We start from the raw sequence: 27015 nt of genomic DNA on the forward strand, positions 1-27015 counted from the left end.
ACATTGATTTTATGATGGAGGCAGCGGGCCACATGACAATTGACCACGCGTCCCAGTTGGACCCCGGGCCGGACTGTTGGCATGTTGGCTTGTCCTTATTTCCTCAAACGGAATCTTTGCTGACGTGATGTGCAACCTGTTAAAAATGATTGAATTTCTTTTTTCTTCTTTATATCTTGCCTAACCAGAACATGGAACAAAATATTTGTAGTTACAGCTCTAGCTTTTGTGGAATCGCGATATCCATAAAACTGTATCATATTGTATTGAGGTATGATAATCTTTCTATATTTTATCACCTGGTAATAAAAGGTATATTGGTATATTGGTATATTTCCTTCTCTGTCCCCCCACAGCTCAAAATCCCACAGTCCATCACCCCCCAGTAGTTCAAATGCCTTCAGTTTGCTGAGCTCCGAGCAAGACAACCCTTCCACCAGTGGTTGCAGGTAAGCAATCCACAGAGGCGTGAACCGGGCTTCCTAAAATGGCCCCTCTTTTTGGGGGTTTGATTTGTTTAGTATTTTTTAGCATAACTGACCTAGTGGGAATGGTCCTTGTGCCATTTGCAGTAGTCAGGAATCAGCGAAAGCCAAGAATCAAAAGGAAGTGCTAAAGACCCTGAAAGAGCTGAAGCTGTACCTCCCTGCCGGGAAGAGGCAAGGCAGCAACTCCTCCACATTGAACACGCTCAAGTATGCTTTGCGCTGCGTCAAGCAGGTGGAAGGTAAAAGCAACTGAATCTTTTTCTATATTTGTCATCAGACTTACCGTCAATGTTGAATTTTGCTTGCAGCCAATGAGGAGTATTATCAATTGCTGATGACCAATGATAGTCAACCTTCCAGCCTGGATGTATCATCGTACACCATTGACGAGATCGACAGCATTACATCAGAATACACTATCAAAAACAATGTAAGTTGCTGATTTATTGTCCAAAGAAGAAAGATCACATTTGGTCAATTGTTCATCCCAGAGTCGAAACACCACTACTTATATTTTCAAAGGGTTTTGATGCACAAGAACTGTGCATTGGGAAAACTGATTTTTTTTTAACTCATTCACTGCCAGACGTGCAAAAAATTTGTCCACTTCAGTGCAAGGGTTTTTGTAATTTTCACTCAAATTTCAGGACCCACAGAATATTGAGGTTTAGAGTACATAAACATTCAATGCAGCGTAAGAAACCTTAGACTCTCTTCTTTCATCAGAAAAAACGAGTTAATTCCAAAGTTATGTGAGTCCGCAAGAAAAAAACAAAACCCGAACAATTTTGGGAATGGTGCTCCACGTCATATTTTCAATTCCAAAATAAATTTGGGGATGGCAGTGAATGAGTTAATAATTATTAATGAATTTATTTCAAATGCCAAAATGAACTTCAATGGGTCCAGATAGGCATGCCAAATTTGAGGTGTCATACTCAAAAGGTGGAGGTTAGAGTGCGGTATATGTGCCCGATGGTATAAATTTAGCCTATGGTATCAATTTGGACTCCGCGGACCGATCGCGATAAAGCATGTTGATGACATTTTTGCATCTGCTTCCATCCATTTCCCAGACCACTTTATCCTTACTAGGGTCGTGGTGGGGGTGGGGGGCACTAGGCGAGGAACAGCTTGAATTGGAGTCCAACCAATCACAGTGCACACAGAGACGAACAACCAGAGTCACTCTCACATTCACACCCACGGAGTGGACAATCAGCCTGCCATGCATGTTTTTGGAATGTGGGAGGAAACCAGAGGACCCAGAGGAAACCCACGTGGGCCTGGGGAGAACTTGCAAACTCCACACAGGGAAGCCGCAGTGGGATTAGAACTCACAACCTCTGCACTGTGAAGTCGGAGTGCTAACCACTCGCTCTTACTAATCATGGGGCAGACTAGGAGAGAAAGGAGGAGAAAACGGAGAAGCTGTGGTAACTGTTAAGATAAACTAAAATATGGTGCGGCAAAAAAAAAAAAAAAAAAAAAAAAAACATGTGAACGAATTAATGTGTCGTTTTGGTCCCCTTTTTACAGGACATTTTTGCAGTGGCCGTGTCACTTATCACAGGAAAGATTGTCTACATCTCCGACCAGGCTGCCTCTATCCTGAACTGCAAAAGGGACGTGTTCAACAACAGCAAATTTGTGGAGTTCCTCATCCCGCAGGATGTCAGCGTCTTCTTCAGCTTCACCACGCCATACCGACTGCCCTCCTGGAGCATGTGCACTGGGGCTGGTAGGAGCAATGTTTTGATGACATGATTGTCAGGGGGGGTTCAGCTTTAAGGACAACAGAATAGTTTTCACTTGTGGACGCAGCACTTCATACACAAACACCACTATGTGGATGTGATGCACGGATGCATCTCTCAGCAGTTTCTTCTAACATTTTCTTTATCATTAATTCATTCATAAATGATTAATTGTAAAAAATAAATGAACAAAACACATTTATCCATATAAATGTCCATGTGAGACGGTGGCTGAATGAAAACATTTCCCATTGCAGAGTCTTTGCCGCCTGACTGCATGTCGGATAAGTCCTTCTTCTGCCGTATCAGGTGGGTGGGCGCCTACTCGCGATCAGACCATCTGCTGCTCGTGAATTTTATTCATGCATTTGTTCTACTGAGGAAGTTTTTTGGGGGAACGGGGTTGACATCATATGCACGTTACAGCTAATCGGTGATCAGCGCTGATGTTTTAATGTGAGAAATCCAATATGTGATTATTATTTACCAGATTTTTTATATTTATGCAGGCCACACAGAGGTAAATTTAGAAGACTTGTATATTTAAAAACAAACACATACACACACACATACATACATACCTTTACCTTTCAGCTGTTCATCATAGGTGATGATGACGCTTGCTCCCAGGGAGGGGATGTTGGGGCGGGAGGGGGGGTTAGCGACGGTGTCGCTGGTGCCAGTTCTCATGGCATAGAGCCCAATCCTTGAGCCGCAGACACGTCCGCAGGTGGAACATGGGAAGCCGGATGCCAGGGGGGTACCAGCCGCCCGCTGGTGCCGTTGAATGTGTCTCTCTAATTGTCTGTCTATGTGGATATGATGTCTTTCAGAGACTATCCTGGCACAAGTGGTCTGCCAGGTTTGTAGGTTTGAGGCCACAGTTTCGAGCTGCGTGATGTTGATGTTGGTGCGTTTGAGGAGGTCCCTGGTGTAGTCCTTGAGGCGTCGCTTTTGCCCCCCTGCAGAGCGCTTCGCGTCTTTCAGCTGTCCATAGAGGACTTGGCGGGGCAGGCGGTGATCGGGCATGCGGATGGTGTGTCCAATCCACCGAAGGTGTTTCTTTGCAACTGTCGCTTCCATGCGGATGAAATTTGTGCGCTGAAGGATGTCTGAGTGGGGAACTCGATCTTCCCAGGACAGGCCAAGGATCTTCTGCAGGCTCCGGATGTGGAAGGCCTCAAGGGGATTAATGTGCCGGCGGTATGTGGTCCATGTTTCTGCCCCATAGAGGAGAGTGGACAGACATACTGCGTTGTATACGGCAATCTTGGTTCCAATTCTCAGGTTTCGGTTCGTAAAGACTCTGCTGCGTAAACGACCAAATGATGACGAGGCTTTATTTATACGTTTGTGTACTTCAATGTCAAGGGAGCAATTGGAAGATAAAGTGGAGCCAAGATAGGTAAAATGATCCACTGTATTTAGTGAAATGCCATTGATGTGAAGGCTGGGTGGTGTGGCAGTTGGAGACACAGGTTGGAACATGAGCTCTGTTTTTTTTATGTTGATCTGGAGACCAAAAGGGTACAAGCTAGAAATGGTGTTGAGAGCATGCTGCATATATTCTGAGCTGTGAGCTAGTACAGCACAGTCATCAGCATACTGAAGTTCGCAGATGTGGCAAATATTTGTCTTTGTGTGGGCCTGGAGCCGTCTGATGTTGAAGAGGTTTCCATCGAGGCGGTACTCCACCCGGATGCCATCTTCATGTCCGATGCCTTTGTGAAATAGGCACGTGACGGCAGAGAGGAGGATATTAAAGGGCACTGGAGCCAAGACACAACCCTGCTTCACCCCAGCATTCACCCCGAAGAGCTTTGACTGGAGCTCTCCGAAGAGTATTCTGGCTTGCATCCCGTCATGCAGCTGCTGGAGGATGCAAAGAAACTTCGGTGGTACCCCAGGTTTGGAGAGGTATTTCCATAGAAACTCACGATTGACAGTGTCAAATGCTTTGTTGAGATCTATGAAGGCTATGTAGAGGTCCCAGCGATGTTCTCTACTCTTCCCCATAAGCTGCTTTAATACAAAAATCATATCTGTGGCGGATCTTGTCTTCCGGAAACCACACTGTTTCTGGAAGCACAGACTCTGAGAGATGCTTGACCAGCCTACTGAGCATGACTTTGGCCAAAATGTTCCCTGCGGTGGAGAGTAGAGAGATTCCTCGGCTATTCCCACAGGCTGTTATGTCCCCTTCCTTTTTTTTAGACTACAATGATGTTGGCGTCCTTCCAGTCCTCTGGGAGCTTCCCGTGTTCCCAGATGTTATGTATAAGGATGTGCAGACAGCGCGTGAGGAGATAACTTCCGTGTTTGTAAACTTCCGCAGGGATGCCATCAGGTCCAGCACTTTTGTTGTTCTTAAGGCTCATGATGGCTTGCCTGGTCTCCGAGAAAGATGGTGGGGTGTCGAGGCTCGTGATTGGCGGCAGATCTGGAAGATTGTCCAGAATTTCTGAGTTGACGGGGTTGGTGGTGTTGAGAAGAGTTTTAAAATGGTGCAAGGATCTCATAGCGGTCTTTAAGGAGCGCAGAGCCATCAGCAGATTGCACTGGAGCATGCGTTCGCTTTCTAGGTCCATACAGTTCTTGGATGGCATTGTAGAAACCCTGGGTGTTATTACAGTCTGCCAGATATTGGATCTCATGTGCCTTTTGCAACCACCAGGTGTCCTCCATGACACGGAGTGCCCGCTGGGTTGCTGCCCTTGCTTCGGTAAAGATTGCTTTCCGGGTGTGAGATGTGGGACAGGACAGGAGAGCTTTGTGGGCCTCATGTTTTGCTTTTAGAATGGACTGTATTTCATCAGAGTTTGAATCGAACCAATCCTGGTGTCTTCTCCTAGACTGTCCAAGCACTTCTCAGGCTGTGCTGTAAATAGCCTGACACAGAGCTTGCCAGTCGACCGGGTCCTCTGGGATCTTGTCGAGTTTTTTGGCAAGGAGACGTTGAAGGTGGGTTTTGTTGGTGGGGTCGGTCAGTGCTGTGCAGCAGAGCTTTCCATTGGGAGCTGTCCTTGGACGACGGGGATATATGCGTGTAAGGAGTTTGGATCTGACACGGGTGATAAGGACATCCTGTATGTCCTTCTGACTGACAATAGTCCAGGAGGTGCCAATGTTTGGAGCGGTGATGCTGCCAAGTGGTCTTGAACCTTTCTTTCATTTGGAAGATGGTGTTAGTAATGACCAGGTGATGCTCTGCACAGAGGGAGAGGCCAATAACTGGACAATAACTTCCACACAAGGTGTTCCATGCCCACCCAAGCATTGAAATCTCCCATGATGAGGAGCTTATCCGTGGCCGGAGTTTTCTGCAGGATGGTGTCCAGAGCTCTGTAGAACTCGTCCTTGACAATGTGGTTGGCATCCAGAGTTGGTGCCAAGAGAATGCGCCAGGTCATCAAGCAGCTTGCGCAAAGGTAGAGATTAAGGTGAGGGTGTGGGTGCACAGTCCACACTCCCACCATCTTCACTCTTACCAGGTGAGTTTCTGGTGGCATGAGGATTCTCATGACGACCATTTTCTGGCAGGAGTTGCAGGGGGCTACCGGTAGTCCGGTTTGTTGGACTCCGCTTACGCCTATCCCCAGGTGCGTGTTTGGGATCACTCTTTGTCTGGCCTCTACCATTCGACCTGTTCGGCTTGGGTGACCCTGACAGGAGTGCAAGACTCAGGCCGACGTAGCTCTCGGGGTCATTGAGACCCGCAAAGTGCCTCACCACGATAAGGTGGTGATCCCAGTCGAGGCACACATACATGCACACACACATACACACATACATACCTAAATAAATGTATGTATAAATAAACACATAAATAACATCAATAATACAATAACATAAAATATATATTTTTAAATCATTTTACAACCAGCATTGACTAACAACAGCTGTTAAGCTTGATCTTTGCTTAAATTGGTCTCTTCGAACCCCACCCTCCTTTTTTAATGTGTTGGCCCAGTGGAGGTAAAGAGTGTAAAGGCGACCAGCAGTACTATCCCTTCCGAATGACTCCGTACCTGATGAAGGTCCAAGTGGCAGCACACACCGAGGACCAGTTCTGCTGCCTCCTCCTGGCTGAGAGGGTTCACTCGGGTTATGATGGTAAGGACCTTGATAGAAGTGCACACATTTTGAAATTGGATTTGATTGGGTTTACATGCATTAGTCTCGCAGTGGAGAAATTTACATTACATTACATTGTGGCCCACTATTGATTCTGAAGGGCTGATTACCTTGAAATGACAGCACTGGAATATGACTGGACAAAAAAATGAACATCCCAGCACACACACTGGAAGTGGATGAGAGAGAGAAACATTACAAATTCTTTGGAGTGAATGAATATGAGAGTTACTAATATAGTTTAGTGTTGCTTATCAAAGTCTGTACTGCGCAATAACTGTCACCATGTTTTCCGTAGCACCCAGGATTCCGACAGATAAGCGCGTCTTCACCACCACTCATTCTCCAAGTTGCGTGTTCCAAGATGTGGATGAACGGTAAGTTGGACATTTATTATCTGTTCCGATTCGATTTTACTGTAGAATAGGAAACGTTGGAAATTTTATCTCTGGATTTGATCAGAGAGGATGACTTGAACCATTTTTTTGTTTGACGCACCCATACATTTTGTATCCAGTAGTCTCTGTTAACATTCGGGGACAGGTGATTTTTGTCAACCCCGCCACACGGAGGCAAACAATATTGACTTTTATAGACATTGATGCCGTCTCATGGGAGCTCGTGAGTATGTTTTAAGTCTACATCATGTGCTGTGCATGTTTATTTCAGAGCTGTTCCTCTCCTGGGTTACCTTCCCCAGGATCTGATTGGCACATCGGTTCTCCTCCACTTGCATCCGAACGACAGACCCATCATGCTGGCCATTCACAGAAAGAGTAAGGACTTAATTCATTAAAAACAAATGAAACGCTTTCATACACTGCCAACATGATGTCATGATTCATCACTGTCAAAAAATATATTCTTTGAATTTGGACCAATTCCACTAATATTACAGTAGCACAGTGTCGGGCCGTGCATGTCACCCCTAGGCCTTCAGTAGTGCTACGTCTAAATCAATCCACAGCTGCGAGTGTGGTATGATTTTACATGTTCACTAGATGGGGCCATTGCCCATTAAATAACTTGTGACTTGAAGAAACTTAAGAAATACTGTCTTTAAACTGTTTGAATTATTACTATGAACGTGGATTCACGATAACGTCATGAAATTGAAATGTTATTTGGTATTTTTGCTAGCTTCGGAGTTGTCCAACCTTTCTTAATGATGTCCATCCATCCGTCTTGAAAATGGCTTTAACAGTATACGTATCTGCAACCAAATCCATTTATTCTCCTCCTTCAGCCGTTGTGGGTTGACAAAACCGCTATTAAATCAACATAAAAAATTATTTGCTGATGCAGCTCGCTACAGGTATAGTGTGCGAGCTCTGGCCAGTATGCTCTTATCACTAGTGGCATATACTAGTGGCGAGTGACTAGCCAATCATAGTTTGCGAAAACTCTGACTTGGCTTGCCAATTCGAAATCTGATTGGTTAAAACAACAGTTTCATCGACACCGCAGAGCCCGCAGAACTGATTTTGAAGGCGTCCAAGTACATTTCTGACCCTAGTAACAAATGATGACTGAAATGTGATTGGTTAAATCAGGGGTCGGGAACCTTTTTGACTAAGAGAGCCATAAAAGTAAAATATTTAGAAATGTTTTTCAGCGAGAGCCACACGCACGCGCGCGCACATACAAACGCTCGCGTACGCTCGCGCACATACAAACGCTCGCGCACACGCATGCGCGCGCGGACACTTTTCAACAAAATATCAGAATGCATTATTTAAAATAACTTTGTGATAGTACTCACCGTTAACATGAATGGTTTTCCGTTCCTCGTGTTTGGTAAAATTCCAGGAAAACGATCGGAATGAAATTCAATTTGCCGGTCCAGAGGCGAAGTTATTGCTAGTTAGCCTGCACACTGCTCAGAAGCGTCCACACTTGCTATCTGCAATCGACTTCTCGCAGAAGTATGTCGATGCTAACGTTAACATGGGGCTTGTTAAAATGTCACTGACATTCGACTATTTCATCGATGGTATTGTTTCATTGCAAATTAGAATCAGAATAGTTTCTCTCCTCGCCGTCTTGCTGGAGCTCAAACACTTTGAAAATATTTCAAAAGGAACAGGCCGAGATTCCCCCGCGCACGCCCGCATTCGGTGATCGAAAAGCCGGCTTGAAGACTTCCGCAGACGCCCGCGCACACACACCGGTGCATTCACGCTGAAGTGCACTCGTTGGGCTCATTTAAAGGGGCGTTTACCTGTTTCAACATGACGGCCACTATCATCCAATCAACATGGCGCTTTCGGCCATTCTAGGTCAGTGTCATCCAATCAAAATTGTGTTTTCTGCCAACTGCAGCGCCAACAGGAAATGAACGGCGAAAAAAAAACGACGAAACGAAAAAGTAAATACATATTTTAGTTTTATCGGCGAGCCATATGCAATCATCAAAAGAGCCATATATGGCTCGCGAGCCATAGGTTCCCGACCCCTGGGTTAAATGCTTAAATATGAAAACACACACTTTGAAGCATCACAACTGGTGAAAAGCAATGAAAGGAAACTGAAACACAATTTGGAATTATTAAATAAGAGTTCATGGACTAAATATAATTCACAGTAGTCTGTGATTCAGATAATTTTAGGCCAGCAGAGCAGGCCTGTTGCATTATTTTTGTATTTCTGTATTTGTATGATTGTCCGTGTGTGAATAAATGGAATTTAATCTGAATTTGTAAAATCTGCCAAAAACTCATGTGATGTTGCCCTCTCCACGATCAGTCCTCCAGTATGCCGGGCTGCCGTTCGATCACTCGTCAATCCGATTCTGCGCCCGCAACGGTGAATACGTCATGCTGGATACCAGCTGGTCCAGTTATGTCAACCCCTGGAGTCGGAAGGTCTCCTTTGTGATCGGGAGACACAAAGTGCGAACGTAAGTTTTTGCCTTTTGAAGATTGCAATTATGTCAAGGTTGTAGTACAGATTCTTTGGGGGTGAGAAACTGGAAGTAGGATGACTGTGCTGATTGTGTGGAATGTGGAAAACAAATGCATTGCTTGTTCTTTGCCAAGGATATAAACAAAGTATTTGTATTTTGTTACCTTATATCACTGATAAAATATGTCACCAATTTGTTCATCTGTTTCATATTTTTTTTTTTTTTTTTTTTTTTTTTCCCCGTCTCCCAGGGGCCCTGTAAATGAGGATGTATTCATGGCCCCGGTCACTGCTGGAGCCGAGCCAAAGACCGTGGACTCGGACGTTCAGGAGATCACTGAGCAGATCCATAGGCTCCTTCTGCAGGTGAGAAACGTTAATTCTCTTCCACAAGGCTTACGACTCTCTGATTTTTTTTTTTACAATGAGCACTACCTTAATGTCAAAATTGCTTGAGATTGTGGTGAAACTACTGACGTTCCACAAGTCTCAATGATAGGTCCCCTCTACATATACATAAATTATTTGTCGTTCCTGTAGGAAAGCTAATAAGTTAGCATATTGGCTCGAATACGTATAAGACGACACCCTCTTTGTCACGACTCAAGTTTGAAAAAAATACTTTTTGAACACCAAATTAATTTTTAAATAGAAAATAATGACACTACATCTGAAATAAAAGCTTCTAACAATATATTAATTTTGCCTCATTCAAGTCTTAATATCTGAACATTTAAATATGTACAGTAATCCCTTGCTACTTCGCAGTTCGATTATCGCGGCGCTTGATGCATCGCAGATTTATGTCGAACTTAAAAAAAGGCGGCAAATGGCAGAGAAAGTCACTACAGTACAGCACTGTAAAACAACAGTGGGTTGAAAAAGCTACGAGTAGAAACATCAAACTGAAGGGTTCTCGGACATGACATTGGAGGATGTTGACACGCTTATTGAGTGTCTATTCGGAGCCTCTAACGGATGAGGACCTCATTGAGATGACATTGCCGAATAATGGGGAAGAGGAGAAGGCCTAAGAAGATGAAGAAGCCAGAGTGTGGCCAATTACCTATTACATACATGTTCCTCACCCGTCGTAAATCGACATCCGAACCTTCTGCAGGACCGTCGACTCCTTCTGAAACTTAACTTATACAGTAGTGTACCTGTAAACATTATGCTTTATATACTATATGTTGAAAGTGGACTGTTTACTACAAACTACAAACATTTTCTGTGCTTCTTTATGCATATCCTGTACTGTCTTCCACTAAATTTGGCCTCATAAATAGTTTTTGTGCACATGTAAATTTACTAATCCATGTAGGGTTCGCTACATCGCAGTTTTTCGTCTATTGCTGGTGGTCCCGGTCGGCATTCACTGCGATAAACAAGGGACAACTGTAAACCAAAGTGCAATCACAATGGCTTCTGGTTTTTGAAATGTGAACAAACCAATTTATTGTGCAAAAACAACAAAATTTCTATAAATACATGAACCATCAAAGTGAAGTCTCAGGTTTTTCAAAGCGTCAGAAAAAAAGGATGACTCCCAGTTTTTCAATCTTCTTTCAATGCAAAAAAACACAAATATTTGAGCCAATATGGCAAACAACTTCTGTACATGACACCAGGTTCTCTGTTTTAACACAATTCTGTCTGTCTTTCAGCCGGTTCATAACAGTGGACCCGGTGGCTACAGGAGTCTGAACAGCACCGACCACCTCCTGGGCATGACCTCCTCTAGCGGAAGCTTCGACAGCAAGTTCCACCGAGAGGACGATGAGGAGGAAGTCGTGACCAGCAAGGCCCGTCCGGTGAGTTTACGTCCATTTTACACAGTGGACCAAACTGGGAAAAGCATTAACTCACTCCGTGCCAGACGATATGTGCAAAAATGTGTCCCCTCCAATGCCAGGGTTTTTGTCATTGTCACACAAATTCCAGGACCCACAGACAATTAAGTTTTAGGACTACACAAATATTCAATGCAGCGTAAGAGACTTTAGACTCTCTTCTTTCATCAGAAAAAGGTTAATTCCTCAGTGTCAGAGATGTTCGCTCAGACACTGCGAACAAAGGCTCGAACACAGGGAGATTGTCTTTTACTGCTGGTAGGAGGCGTAGTTTTAATGAAGCCACTTCATGTGCGCTTCTTCGACCAACGCCCGCCCTTGCAACCCTCAGTCCAGCTATTTATTGAGAGTATATGCAAATTTCAGTGAGACATTATTAAAATACAGCCTTCTTGATTTGAATACCACACCCCTGGATGTCCCAAGCACCAGCATCTATAAACCAACCCATTATAATGTGCACATTATAATGGGTTGTCTTTCCATGAACTGATAGATTTATAACCTGGCTAATGAGCTCTTCCCCTGCAGGAGTTTGCCATGTCCTAAATTCCGCCCAAGCCTAGATTTCTTCCCCGAGGATGACAGTTTAACAGGCTGTGTATGTACACCTCAGATTGACCCCAGATGTTCTGTGCTTCCATCATGGGCCTTGTGTTTGTCGAACTCAGCATACAACAGCATGAAACTTTTAAATATGATAATTTATATTCTGTCTATTCTATATCACTAAGTTTTGTGTGTCTGGAGTAATAACGAGATGGAAGTGGGAGCAGCTGTACAAAAGGGAAAGGCTGCCCCTTGTGGAAGGGAAAACACATTGCCAGAGGCTATAGCCAGCGCTTTATCAGCACCCAAACTAGAAAAAACCAAAACAAATTCGAGAATGGTACTCCACATCATATTTTGTGCTAAAATTAAGCACTTCAGTCATACAAAACACTAATTGCATTGGTGCCATTTTTTGGCAGCTATACGCAATAACTTTGATTACAAGTTGAGAAATATGATGTTGCTCTGTCTTGGAAAACTTCAGATAATGTGGACCAAAGTGACCAACTTTTTTTCCTTTTTTATAGCGAACCTTCCAGGAAATCTGTAAAGGAATCCATCTGCAGAAGCACCAGGAACACTGCAAGAAAATAAATAGCAGTAAGTCAGAAATCTCAACCCATTCTACTTGGGCGGTAAGACTGATGCTCCCTTCACATCTTAACTTCATCACTTTAGTGGAGTCCGCTCAGAAGAACCCAGCAGTTGTGAGGCCCAAGGACTTGTCGGCCCTCCTCAGCTGGAAGGAAAGCGCCTCCTCGATGGAGGAGAATCGATCCTCTTCCCACGAGGACATGCCACTCAATGGCCAGACGGCCTACTCTTACCAACAGATCAGCTGCCTGGATGGTGTTATCAGGTACGAACAGCAGATTACAACTACAGAAATACCGGTTAATTTCTAATTATTATTATCAATCAATCAAACTGCAGGTACTTGGAGAATTGCAATGTTCCCTTTGCCCTGAAAAGGAAATGTCAATCCTCCTGTCGCACCACATCCTCTGACGAGGACAAACACAAAGACGGCACCGCATTAGACGGTTCTCAAGGTATGTCTCACTACATTGCCACCATAAAGGTTAAGAGTGAACAATGTCTTCGCATGAGAAAGTCTTTTTTCCAAGGCCTACTCAGCCTTACCTTAAAAGAAATGGCGTCCAAAAAAATGGCCCGGGGGGCCTGGAAATGACATCACGCGTGCTCAGGTAATAACCAATCGCAGTCATGTCAAGCTCGCAAACTGAGCCATGATTGGTCATTACTAAAACCCCAAGCACGTGTGGTGTAATTTTCTGTCGCAGTAAGTGGCAAAATTGGTTTCTAAAGGATATTACACACTTTTTAACTCTTTCACTGCCAGACAAGTGCAAAAATGTGTCAACTCCAGTGCCAGGGTTTTTGTCATTGTCATTCGAATTCCAGGACCCACAGAATGTTGACTTTTAGGACTACATAAACATTCAATGCAGCGTAAGAAACCTTAGGAATTAAGTCTTTTTTTCTGATGAAAGAAGAAAGTCTAAGATGTTTGCTCAGACACTATGAACAAAGGCTCGAACACAGGAAGTTTGTATTTTACTGCCAGCAGCAGGCACAGTTTTAATGAAGCCACTTCATGTGCACTTCTTCGACCAACGCCCGCCCTTGCAGCTATCTGCCAAACTATTTATTGAGAGTACAGGCAAATTTAAGTGAGACATTAGTAAAACATAGCCTTCTTGATTTGAATACCACACCCCTGGACGTCACAAGCACCAGCATCCATAAACCAACAGAACGTAGACATTTTAATGGGTTGTCTTTCCATAAACTGAGATACAGTAAAGTCTCGTTATATTGATATCGGTTATATCGATAGTACTGCTTATTACGATACTATTTCTATGAACGCAAGGAGAAAATTTACATGCCGCAGGATCGGATATATCGATAGTCCGGTTATATCGATTTTTTTCCGACTCCCGAGAATATCGATATAACGAGACTTTACCCTATTTATAACCTGGCTATATTTAAGACTTAATTCCCTAAATTATATGGATCTGGAGTTATATGAGCTTGAAATGGGGCACCTTTCCAAAATACAATGCAATACATATTGGTTTATATAGTGTTTGAAAGTGAAGCCGGTGTGATAACCACTCGACTACCGGGCCGGCCAAGTTTGGACATCTTTGCTTAAAATGCTTGTTTTCTCAGACTCTCCAAAACTTTGTCATCTGTGCTCTTCGGCAGAACCGTCATTGTTGAAGGGTCAGCACGGTCTCTCGACTTTGGATGACCCTGAAAAAAAATCCAGTGAAGCGACCAGACCTGTCGTGGGCACTTCGCTGCCGCTACCTTTACCCAACAAACCAGAAAGTGTGGTTTCCATCACCAGCCAGTGTAGCTACAGTAGCACCATCGTTCATGTTGGGGACAAGAAACCTCAGCAAGAATCAGGTAAAGTGCAGCGAAAAGGACCGGCCTCCTGTCATGTTTTTTTTCTTTCTTTTTTGATGCATATTTCCTCTCGTTTTCTCGTTCTGCGTTTTCATAATTGTTAAGTAATCATTATTATTAATTATTCTAAAGTCATATGGTATACAATTTCATTGCATTAGCGTGTGATTATTTTTAATTACAATATATTTTTTCACTATTATAATTATAGTCATTATATAATAATTATTTGATTCTCTTTTATATTTCAAACATCCAGACTTTTATCACCACACTGTGTCACCTTGAGTTTCGATTGTTGGCAGCTCCAAAAGAAATCTCCAGATATTTTTCTTTCATTTTGTTTTTTTCTTGTTTGGGTGCCGATAAAGCGCTGGCCATGGCCTGTGGCAAATTTTCCCTTCTCCATTTCTTTTTTTCATGTTAGCGCATTGTTCCAGCTTCAGCTGTTATTAAAGCGCTACATAAACCAATATGTATGTATTGCATTGTATTTTGGACAGCCACCCTCATTTCAGGCTCATATAACTCCAGACCTATATAACTTAAGTATTTTTTTTCTGATAAAAGAAGAGAGTCTAAGGTTTATTATGCTGCATTGAATATTATATGATTTCCACTGTCTTCCAGTCTGCTATTATTGGTGCATGTGACATCAATCAGCTAATTTCTTTGGAATTTTCTTCTCTGGACTCTTAAGAGCTATCGGTCCTTTATCATCCATACAGAGATCACAGAGGATGTGTCAAGGGCAGGTGACGTGACTGAATGCAACCACAACCCAACACAGGCGGCTTCATCTCGAGCCCAAGAAAAGCAGTCTTACAAGAAACTGGGTTTGACCAAACAAGTTTTAGCAGCCCACACGCAGAAGGAAGAGCAGACCTTCTTAATTCGCTTCAAGGAGTTGCGCAGGCTCACCGACCTCAAAGCCAATTGTTCGCAGTGCCTGCAGCGACAGAGGGAGAAAAACACAGATGGTAACAAAAAGAAAAAGAAAAAATAAATCATCACTCAAAAGAATGTTCTCAACTTGACGGGATGAAAATGTCCTTCCCCCCAGGTGCACAAGCTGTCCCGCGTAGGAAGCAAAGCGGCCGCGGGCCCGAGTACAACGCGGCGCGGCGCAGCATTCGCAACAAAAAGACCAAATCCAAGCGAGCCAAGCATATCGAGTCCTCAGACAGCTCCGCGTCTTATCCGAGGCACCAGCAGCCGCAAGGTCCCCAAGCGCTTAACCAAGCGCTCAACCCCACATCCTGGTCCGCTTCCGACACGTCGCCGTCCACGTTGTCCGTCGCCTACCCAGGATTCCCCTTCCAGGTTTTCCCCAGAGACGCTTCTGTTGTGCCCGATGTGAACACCCCTCTGCAAAATTTCTGTGACAAACAAGAGGCTGCACCCCGCCCAGCGGGGGTCCCTCATTCGCCCTACACGGCACCGATGGTTCCTCCCATCGTGGCTCTTGTACTGCCTACCTACCTTTACCCAGCATCATTGGGGCCCGGACCTCCGCAGTCGGTGTACCACCTGGGGACTGATGCTTTCCCCATCCAAGCCCAACCTTACACCCAACCCGTCTTTCCGGGACAATCGACCATAATGACTCCTGCCCCGTTCAACCCTCAGACCCCCTCGACCCCTCAATTGGGCTACGTGATGCCGTCGTTTTACTTCCCCCCGCCCACTTCAGAAGTTCCCAAGGTCCCGGTGGTGGGGGCCCAGTCCCGTGCCTCCACGCCTCAGTCCGCTTCGCCGCCGCTGTTCCAGTCCCGCTGCAGTTCTCCTCTCAACCTGTTGGAGTTGGAGCTCTCCGGGGATCGGCAGGACGGCACAACGTTGCCCCCCGCGCAACAAGGCAGCAATGTGGCCGAACGGGAAAAAGGGACGGCTGGGTCGCCCCAGAGCAAAGAGCTGAATCAGGTATGCAAGGAAACGGCAGAGCTCTCCAACTCCCTCAATGCAGTTATCCTCGCTATAACACGGAGGGATATTTTATAGACCGTCATTCTCTCTCACACGCTTTAAAGATGTAGCAACTTATTATCGCTCGTTTTTAAACCACGAAGTAAGCTGCAAAGACCCTTTAAAAATCACCTAAAACCGCATTTTTCCGCAATATAGCAGGGAGCACTCTATGTAGCCATTCTCCGTTTATATGTACCCACCTGCACGTCACCAATGTTGGGCCTGTTGAGCCTGTGCGAAACGTTACACCTCTCACTGAAGTGACTGTCAAATTGATTCCTCCCAGAATTGAATATGTATTTCTATGCTGTGTGTTCAAAGCCAAATTTGGTCCCCAAGGTCCATATGGGTGTTAACACATGATGTATTATGCCTTACACCCTTTAGCCATCTCTCACTCTCCTTGGTCCACCTGGACCGTTGTATTGCGAGGGCACGATCCATGTCTGTGAGCATTTGTCTTGGGATAAAGGCATGTTCTCTTCTAGGCTGAGGGCTTGCAGCAGCGAGGTAGTCTGACCGTCTGAAAACCTTCCATCCTTGTCCAATCCCATTCCTCCTCAATTCCATATGTCTGTGAAAGCTATCAATAATATCGCTCCTTCCCCGTCTCACCCAAACGTTGACGTCTGCTGTCATTATTTCAATTCTAAATGGATGCCCCCATGACCTCTTAATGGTTGAAGACATTTCGTGAGGCGCCACTGTGTCGTTGCTAAAATGGTCAGACAGTGACAGTTCATTTAGAAATGTCAGGACGGTAAGAAACGCTGGGAGCTTCTCAGAGATGGCCACACATTACCCCGTCCTCTGTCTGCGACCTGAACACCCTCTCGTCATCGTCCTTGTCCTTTTAAAACGCTGCCATGGGGGCGGGTGGGTAAGTAAACGGGCAGGATAAAAATCTTGATGGGCAGGCACTGAGAGACATAGACCGCAGCCAACTTCCTTAAATGGCTGGGTTGACCTTTTGTCAAATGGGTGTCCGCGGATACTTTGTGTTCTCTGACTGTACACTTGCTGGCGGTGTTGCTCGAAAAAAATATGATTGGGATGTAAAAAAGGAAGGTTCTGTCACAGCGACAGTGAGTTGTGCAAACCCTTGTTGTTCTGTTCACAGCCTTATATGAAAATGTAGTGCTTGGCTACACTGTGGCCTGATTTTGCTTCCCGACACCACATACTGAACCCGATAAATGGCCGGATGGAAAACCCATTTCTGTCTTTGCTTGGTGCGTCATTTTTGAAAAAAGGGCGTCCACCCGGGACATTTGGACGGACCGTTCCGTCCCAGAGACAAAATGCCCATCTCTGTCGATTATTTGTCAGGGAATTATTGTTGAGTGCTCTTATTATGAACGATGGCATGAATGTGTTTTTCTTGCTAATTTAAAGGACAACCGACGTCACTTTTTTGTTTCCTAACTGACATCAGAAAAACGTTTTATCGCATCTAAAATACCCAAAACACGCAGTATGATATTTTTATTCAAATGCAAAACTCCAATAAAATGACTTAAAGTGTCCAAAATCTGCAAAAAAATGAGCTGCGAATTGGGCATTTTCAGAAAGTCCCGCCTCCAGTTCGTGATGTCACGCCAAGACGTCTTGCATTGTTGCAGAATCAAAACAATGGCTTCAGATTCGGAGAATATGCTTTCTTGTTACACATCCAGTTATGAATATGATTCAAATAGTTCTGAAGAAGAAAGCATACATGTTTGCAATCGATTAAAGAATTTATTCCGTGTCATTTTGAGGCATCAGGGGTGGGAAATGTTGCACCCAAGGGAGGCAGAAAATGGCGACAAAGCCGTGTAGGGAATTAGTCAGCCCATTTCCACAGGCTGATAAATTCCTTCCATGTATTTTGGTCGCCCTCTTCTGGCAGCTTTTTGGTGAAACACGAGGTTTTCAGACCAAACAAGTACAGCAAAATACATTGACGTGATGGAAGGACTGTTACAATGTGTTTTTTTTTCCCCGTCAGGGGCGTTCCTTCAGTGGCGTCATGTACGGACGGACTCGTCACCAACTCAAAAACAAGACTTCCTGAATATTCAGCGCGAGTCTTAAAACGTAAAATCTAGCTATATGCGGTGGAATCTTTGTAAAATACGCTCAGTAGAGGTCATTTGAAGCCATTTTACAAATTATGGACACAACTTGTCCGGAGACGTCAGTTTTCAATTTACTAATAACTCATTCACTGCCAAACAGTGTGCAAATGTGTCCACTCCAGTGCCAGGGTTTTTTGTCAATTTCCCTCAAATTCCAGGACCCACAGAATATTGAGTTTTAGGGCTACGTAAACATTCAATTCAGCGCAAGAAACTTTAGTCTCTCGTTTTTATCGGAAAAAAAGTTAATTCCTAAATTATATAGGTCTTGAGTTATCTGAGATTGAAATGGGGTGGCTGTACAAAAGGCAAATGCAGCCCCCACGTGGGAGGCAAAAACATTGCCAGAGGTCTGACCAGCTCTTTTCAAGACCCCCTCGCAAGAAAAACCAAAACCCGAACAAATTTGGGAATGGCGCTCCACGTCATGCTTTTCAATTCCCGAATAAATTTGGTAATGGCAATGAATGAGTTAAAACACGTCATGACTTTTCAGAAGGTGAAGACTGCAACATTTAGTGCCTTTTTTGAAGACTTTTGTAAACAACGAGACTTTTGAACGAACGTTTTTACACACACCCCAAACGAGTCCAAACGATACTGATCCATGTTTACTCATGCCTGTCCAGACTGTAAATGAATGGCGCGTATGCCCCACTTTATTTTATCTGCCCCACTGGGCTTTTACATTTGGTCCCGTAGAATAAAATATTTGTTGCATTGATTTCGGTAGCCCAGCTGCCCCTCAAAATTGGAAAATTAGATTCTTTTTAATTAATTAAATTAAGTACAAGTATTTTCACCCATTCACAAATGTATTCAGGAATTGAAAATATGACAGAGTGCCATTCCCGAATGTGTTCGGGTTCTGTTTGTCCATTCTTGGGTGCCGATAAAGCGCTGGCAATGGCCTCTGGCAATGTTTTTCCTTTTCCACAAGGAGGCAGCATTTCCCCTTTTCCATTATAGCGCTTTGTTCCAGCTTAGTCTATTGTTAAAGCACTATATAAACCAATATGTATGTATTGCATTGTATTTTGGACAGCCACCCTCATTTCAAGCTCATATAACGCGAGACCCATATAATTTAGAAATTAACTCATTTATTCTGATGAAGGAAGAGAGTCTTGGGTTTCTTATGCTGCATTGAATGTTTATGTAGTCACAACACTCAATATTGTGTGGGTCCTGTAATTCAAGTGACAATGACAAAAACCATGGCACTGGAGTGGACATATTTTTGCACATCTGGCAGTGAATGAGAATTTGTAATAACTTAATTAATTAAAAGGATTTGGAAATTTTGCTTATTTTAATTAATTAAATTAACTACAGTAAAAGTATCCTCATTTTAATTATGTAATTAATTAAAAATGATTGTAATTTTAATTCATTTAATGAACTAAAATTAATATCGAGCTACCCAAGTCTGGTTGTCAAGATTTGCTCCAACACACCCGCTTCAAATGATCCCCATCATGATCTGATCATGAATTTGCAGATGATCGATTAATCTAAAATGGGTAAAAACTGTTTTTTTTTATACTTAATCTCCAATTAATTATATCCCATGTATCAATAAATAAATGAATAAAATGTGGCCATAAAATTTTCCCGACCTTAATTAACCAACTATTCGTGTAATTCTCCGGACCTTATCACACACATACACATATACACACACACACGTGCACTCGCGCAAATAAAAAGCAGCACTCAATCTACGTATTTCCATTGACTTGTATTTTTAGGATGCAGCACCGAGATGTCGACATTGTCACTCAGCATCTGGTGTTCCGTGTGTATGTGTTTTGTGTGTGTGGGTGTCTCTCTTGGGATCCCAGGCGAGCTCTCGCGGCGACGGCAACAACAGTGACAACAACTCATCTTCCAGCGGCATGCTGGACATCATCCTGCAGGAGGACTCTTGCTCGGGGAGCGGCTCGGCCACCTCGGGGTCCGTGCGCTCTCGCTCCAACGGCTGCGGGACCTCGGCCAGCGGAACCTCCAACAGCAGAGCGTCGGCCAGCGGGATCTCCGCAAGTGTGGAAGGTGGGTTTTGAGTTAGGCCTAAATGATTCTACTACATGTCATTGCCACCCAAAAGATAATTTGTTCACAACAAACCATGTCGATATTTTTTTCATTTTTTTGAATTATTGACAGAATGACCTTGACGCGTGACTGTACTCTTCTTGCGCCTTCAGGTAGCAACAGCAGCAACTACTTTGGCAGCCTCGACTCGTCACAGAACAGCCAAAAGGTCAAAGGTCACTCGAGCGGCAGTGAGATGGAGCCCAGCGAGGGCTACGTCAACTACATCCTGCAGGACCCCGTTTGGCTCCTTATGGCCGAGGCCGATGACAAAGTGATGATGAGCTATCAGGTGCCCTCACGGTAAGCCCACACTCGAACCTTCAAACTGTTGCTACAGTATCTTCAAACCCTAAAAACTCTCAACTTCAACTTGAAACCTTCATTTTGCGAGCCTATCTGCGTACTGATCCTTCAGTTGACGCTTTAGCCCTGTTTTAATACGCAACATTGAGAAACTAACCCTCGTTTGAAACGCTTATCCTGTCTTGTAACCGAATTTGGAATTACTAATTTGATTACTTGTACTTTGAAACCCGAAACCTGTGAAATTTTAATTTGGAACCTGAAAACCTGACTTTAAACTGTGATTTGAAAACTCTTCTAACCCTACATGGAGCCCTGAATACCTTAACATAAGATTGAAACATACACAGTCAACTTTAATTGATTACTGATTACAATTCCCGTATAAAAGTTGGAGTATGCTGTACATTATTTGAAATAATACAAAATGCTAACACAAGTGGAAATGCAGTTTGCAGCGCATGCGGACGTAATGCTTTTATCAATCCTGCCATACGCAATGATAAAAACTATATATACGATTGAGGATTCCTTTTGCTGGTTTGCCGTGACAATCGTAGCGAGATCGGCGGCAGCAATGTCGTTGGCTTCCAGCAGTCGCGACCAACTCGATTTGAGCCCAAATGGTCTTTCACAATTATTTTTTTTACCCCCGTCTAAAAGTTATCCGTTTTCTTTAATCATTTCAAATAATGTACGGCGTATTATAAGTTTACAATTTATAAACTCCAACCCTGTCGTGGAAACCTTTCATTCAACACACGAAGCCACTTTGGGAAATTTCTCCTCTGCCTAAGAAAAGCAATTCCCCATTTGAGCATGGTGGCCTCTCGTGGCATTGGGGGTAAACTGCAATAAATGAACCGCATTGACACAAACACGATCATACTGTACTCTGAAAATACATTCCAAGGTTTACACGTTTTTTTCTCGTAAATATTTGCAAGCAATAATTTTGATAATACGCATATTTGACATTTCAATGTATATTTCTTCATCTAGGATCTTGTTTTTCAATGTCAGTTTTTTGTACAAAAAAAAACTTGGTGTGTAATACTACTACACGTCCACTAGAGGGTACCGTTGCCCAGAAAATAACTTGTGACTTGAAGAAATACAGTACAGTGGTACCTTGGTTCTCGAACGCCTCACTGTTCGAACAAATCGGTGTTCGAACAAAATATTCGAGATATTCTTGCTTCGGCGTTCGAACGCCAATACGACGCGTGAGTGCGTACGCGAGGGTGGGGAGCTGAGCGGCGCACGGGTGTATCGCTCTGTTCGTGACCAACTGTTGTCGCTAGCGGACGTGCTGCGTTTTGCTCTAGCGTTTAATATAGGTGTACGAAGAGTTTTAGACCCTAATCATGCCTCCAAAGAAAGTAAGTGCTGCTTAAAGTGACAAAAGAAAAGTAGTGCGTACAACTATTGCATTTAAGAAAGAAATAATCGCAAAATATGAAGGAGGTGTGCGAGTGTCTGATCTGGCGACGGAATACAGCATGGCGAAATCTACGATCAGTACGATATTAAAGAATAAGGAGGCTGTGAAATCTAGTGATGTGACCGTGGGAGTGAGAGCAAGTGTCATTGGATAGATATTTTAAGAGAAAAGAACATCCTGTAGCCGAGTCATCCGAAGCTGTCACGTTCCGACCGAGAGTGACGGCAGCTGACTCGTTGGAACGTAGTGGAATGTTTGGCATCCCAAAGCAGACACAGGATGTTTATTCACAAATAAAAGAAAACACAACGAGTAAGAAGGCAGGGGGGGATCCGACCCGCTTACTACGCCAAAAAGCAAATGGCACACAAGGGTGCAAAATGACGCAATCCCAGAAGATGACATAAATTTACGCGATGCGGGGAAAATACCTCGGACCGGATACACTCGTGCATCGAGTCCAGGTACGGTGGCGAGTTGAGGCAATCATCCGGCATTGGCGAGGTGATCGCGAACCGTATAAATGCCCCGTGTCCGTGATTAGAGAATGACAGTGGGTGGAGAACGGCCGGGAGAGGCAGTCTCTCCCCCCCCCCTGCTGTCAACTCGCTAGTGACAGGAGCAAAGAGATGGTTTCGGTGTTCGAAAAAAATCGCTTTGCGAACAGGGTCCTGGAACGAATTATGGTCGAGAACCGAGGTACCACTGTACTGTCCTTAAACCATACCTGTCAACATTATACGTTTCCCACGTATTTTATACGGTTTTTTTTCAGCATTTTGAATTGTGTACGCCGTATGACAACTTTTATACGATAAAAAAAAAAAATCTGCGGTTATCAAGTCTTTGTTGATTATGCATGATATGCGCATGCACGTCACATTGTTTTCGTTTGATTTTGTATTTCTGTTTCTGTATTTGAAGTCCGGCATTTGTGTTGCAATCGAGGAATCAACTAGTTATAACGTAGTAAGCATGGGACAACCGCCAAGTAAAAAGAGAAAAACTCTAAGATCGGGTCGCCACCAAAAAGAATGGGAGAGTCTCCAAGGTGAATACGCTGGATGGATAAGATCGTCTATAAAAGGTCCTCAGTTTTCGTTGCTGCAAGTGGATTTTACGATCTAAAGAGCCACTTTAAAACTGCTGGACACGTGGAAAATGTAGCCAAAAGCAAGTCTCATGTTCCATTGAAATAATTGCTTGTGGTGTGTATTAATTATTAATAAAATAACGTAAACAAATTACCTTTGTTTTTATTCTATCTCTGTTTTCATTCTTGCTATATGTAAATAATTATGTCGGGCTGTGTTTGTAAGGTTTATTGTTGCTTAATAAGGGGAATTGCAATAATTAATAAGGGGAGCAAAAGTAATACTCGAAAAGTAATACTCGATCATATGTATATATTTTTTATCGCTGCGTACGGTTGATTATGAAAGCATAATGTGCGCATGCGCGGTAAACTGCATTTCCGCTTGTGTTAGCGTTTTTTTATCATTTTAAATAATGTACGGCGTACTTCAACTTTTATACAGGAATTGTAATCTAATCTTATAAGGGCAGCTATTAGCCAAGGTTGACAAGTATAATAAACTGTTCACATTTTTACTATAAACATGTGGATTCATGATAACCTCATAAAATTGCAATGTTATTTTCTGTTTTTGCTAGCTTCTGAGCTGTCCAACCTTTCTTAATAATGTCCATCTATTCTTGAAAAGGCCGTCTTGACAATGGCTTTAACAGTATATCTGCAATCAAATACATTTCTTCTCCTTCAGCCATTGTGGGTTGACAAAGCCACTATGAAATCAACACAAAAATGTATTTTCTTAAGCAGCTCGCGACAGATCCAGTTTGCTAGCTCTGGCCAGTATGCGCTTATCACTAGCAGCTAGTGATATTATGATAGGCTAGTGACTAGCCAAAACTTAGACGTTGACCAGCGCCTTCCAGCAGGCCTTGATTGGCCAACTCGGACTCTGATTGGTTAAAGCAACAGTTTCCTCTACATTGATGTTTATGCTCCAGGGCCTGCATAACTGATTGTGAAGGCGTCCAGGTAGATTTCTGACCCTGGTAACAAATGATGTCTGAAATGTGATTGGTTAAATGCTTAAATACAAATACGCAAATCTGGAAGCAGAACAATAGGGAAAAGCAATGAAAGGAAGCTGAAAGACAATTTGGAATTATTTAAGAAGAATTCATGGACAAAATATAATTCACATTAGTAGATGATTCAGATATTTTTAGGCCAGCCGAGAAGGCCTTGCAGGCCCTGACGGCCAACCACTGGTTTCCACCCTATATTGGCTGAGCTGAAAATCATGTGATCAAATGGAGACATCACTCATTCAAATGCATTTTGTCGTTAAAGCGATATCCAAGAGCTTCTCAAGGAGGACCGTGAGAAGCTGCGGCTGATGCAGAAGAGTCAGCCAAGTTTCACGGAGGAGCAGAAGAAGGAGTTGATGCAGGTGCATCCATGGATGAAGAAAGGCGGACTGCCCGAGGTGCTGGAGGTCAAGGTGCGTTACATAACTCAAGAAAAGAGTTTGCACGGTCAGATTTCAGATGCATATGTCGTTGTGATTCCTGAATTGAAAGTATATAGTAAAGTCTCGTTATATCGGTATTCGCTGGAGTCTGAAAAAATATCGATATAACCGGACTATCGATATATCCGATCCTGCGGCATGTGAATTTTCTCCTTGCGTTCATAGAAATAGTATTGTAATAAGCAGTACTATCGATATAACGAGACTTTACTGTATTCAATAAATACCCACACAAAGTATATCAAAGGATTGGATAAAAATAGAAAATATGTTCACATCGTTATAACATTTTCTTTTGCATAAATTGATCATTAAAAAAAATCATTGACAACGACAACAACGGTGGACAACTACTACAAGAAAATCATCAAGCGTGTAATTGATCAACTTTGCCACTAGGGCGCGCATCAATTCTCCTGTTGTCTATTCTGCTATATTAGAATGGATAAGATGAAGTTCTTCACTTTTTGTCATGTACAGTGAGACTTCAACTTACGAACTTAATTGGTTCCCAGACAGAGTGTGGAAGGCGAAAAGTGTGTATCTAAAAAAAAAAATTCCCATAGGAAACCATTAAAATGGGAATAATCCATTCCTAGGTTTCCATAAAATATACTTTTCAACTAAATAAGCCTTAAAACGACACACAACATACCTTATTCTAGGTATAATAAATGTGCTATTGTATTGTAATGAAAGAAATATACTGCATTGTATCATAAAGTCACTTTATTTACATTTGTGATGGTCATTGATGGCTTGATGGAATGGCGTTGGAGGTCGAAGGTCACAGGGAATTGCTGTTTGGAAAGAGAGGCACATTACATGAGGACTGTAATTAAAGAAATAAACTGTGCTGTAAAATAAAGTTTTATTTACCTTTTTGATGGTCGTTGATGGCTTATGGAAGGAGAGTCACCTTCCATAAGGACTGTTGGTAACTTAACCTGTGGTGCTGTTCGGTCGTGTGCTTCCGCCGAAGATCACTCCGCCAGCCGTGGTGGGTGTGTATTATGAAAATAGTGCTTATTATAAGGTTTAATTTTCATAAATTTGACGTAAGTTGAGGTCTCACTGTATTACTTTTTACTTTTTTTGAAAGGCGCTTATAAATACAATGTAAATAAAAATAAATGGAAAAAAAACTCGCATCTGATCTCCCAACATTGGTACCTAATGAAGTGGACAACACACCCACCCATTGGGGCACTCACTCATCCAACATGTCGTCATCATCCAGGTCTGCTCGTGTTGCGACGGTGCCATCCAAGACCTGCCGGACTTGGATCTGATCGAGCACGAAGTCTTGGTGGAGGGGGGCTGCCAGAGGAACTGCCCGGAGGACCCCTATGACCTCAGTGACACATCCGCATGCTCTGCGTCACAAATAGTCGACTGAATGCACACACAAACAAACAATCAAGACTTTTTAACATGTGACTGACCATCTGTTGTTTAGTTTTTGGGGGGGGGGGGGGGGCATATATTTTTCCCCTCGCTTTATTTAACAACTGATGTGCAGCTTTTTATGTCTGATTTTGTCAAGCACTGACGTAGAGACACCAGAGGCAAGCTTTATGAGATGAAAAAAAAAGAAACCCAACAACCACATACACTATAAACAGTCGGGTCAACAAGAACCCCCCCCCCCCCCCCCCTCTTTTTTTTTAATGGACCAACCCAATACTTATGGAGTACAATCTATCTATCATGGTTTATGTAGCACTTTCTGAACAACTGCTGAGGTCTATTTTACCCAATTTTCCGGGTTGTTTGGTGTCAATTTAACACCACGTTTTGGTCTATATTTGACCCAGATTATCTTATTTTCCACCTACCTGTATTTTTGAGTGTATGGTAGTTTCTGACGTAAAAGTCTCTTGTGATTTGCTGTTACTTCACATGGATTTTGCTTGCTGTCTCTGTAAAAAAAAATCATTGAAATGCACATGCGCACTTTTGTGAGTAACATCGGAGGAGGAAAAAATGAGGCCATCTTTTCTGTGTGCCCTATCATTCGTTTTTTTTTCCTGGTTTTGCACTCTGATTGTAAATAATGTGAAATAAAGAAAGTCAACTGCTGAAGTCTACAGCCGACCGAGCAGTATTTTTTTTATTTGGATTGGATTAGCCTTTCTTAGACTTGCAGTGGAGAAATTTACGTTCCACAGCAGCAAAGTTATGGAAGGAAGAGGAAAGGAAAGGAAGAAGTACCAAAAAAATATACATGCGCTGCTGGAAAGGCAGCCACTCACGCGGCGCCATCTTGAAGTTCAAACAAACAAAAATAACAAATGTGACAACACAAAGACACAGACAGTCATTCAATCCTAAACACTTTCTGCACCATCTTTGTCGTATGAAGCAGTTCTAGATAAAAGGAAAA

At 43.2% G+C, this 27015-nt stretch overlaps 1 protein-coding gene across 1 annotated transcript; it reads left to right on the top strand.

Moving 5' to 3' along the window:
• The first annotated feature begins 777 nt into the window (after nucleotides 1-777).
• On the top strand, nucleotides 778-26719 carry per2 (period circadian clock 2). Its single transcript, XM_089007409.1, has 19 exons — nucleotides 778-918; nucleotides 2028-2229; nucleotides 2503-2554; nucleotides 6216-6358; nucleotides 6678-6756; nucleotides 7049-7155; nucleotides 9125-9278; nucleotides 9535-9649; nucleotides 10951-11097; nucleotides 12216-12288; nucleotides 12367-12547; nucleotides 12622-12740; nucleotides 13927-14133; nucleotides 14862-15113; nucleotides 15197-16056; nucleotides 20066-20273; nucleotides 20429-20618; nucleotides 24449-24599; nucleotides 25870-26719. The coding sequence occupies exons 1-19, from the start codon at nucleotides 823-825 to the stop codon at nucleotides 26026-26028; spliced, it is 3495 nt and encodes a 1164-aa protein (XP_088863535.1). The 5' UTR covers nucleotides 778-822; the 3' UTR covers nucleotides 26029-26719.
• The last annotated feature ends 296 nt before the right edge of the window (nucleotides 26720-27015 follow it).

Source organism: Hippocampus bargibanti, linkage group LG11 (assembly GCF_051943395.1).
Source record: "Hippocampus bargibanti isolate YZ-2025 linkage group LG11, ASM5194339v1, whole genome shotgun sequence".
In the NCBI taxonomy this organism is placed as follows: Eukaryota; Metazoa; Chordata; class Actinopteri; order Syngnathiformes; family Syngnathidae; genus Hippocampus; species Hippocampus bargibanti.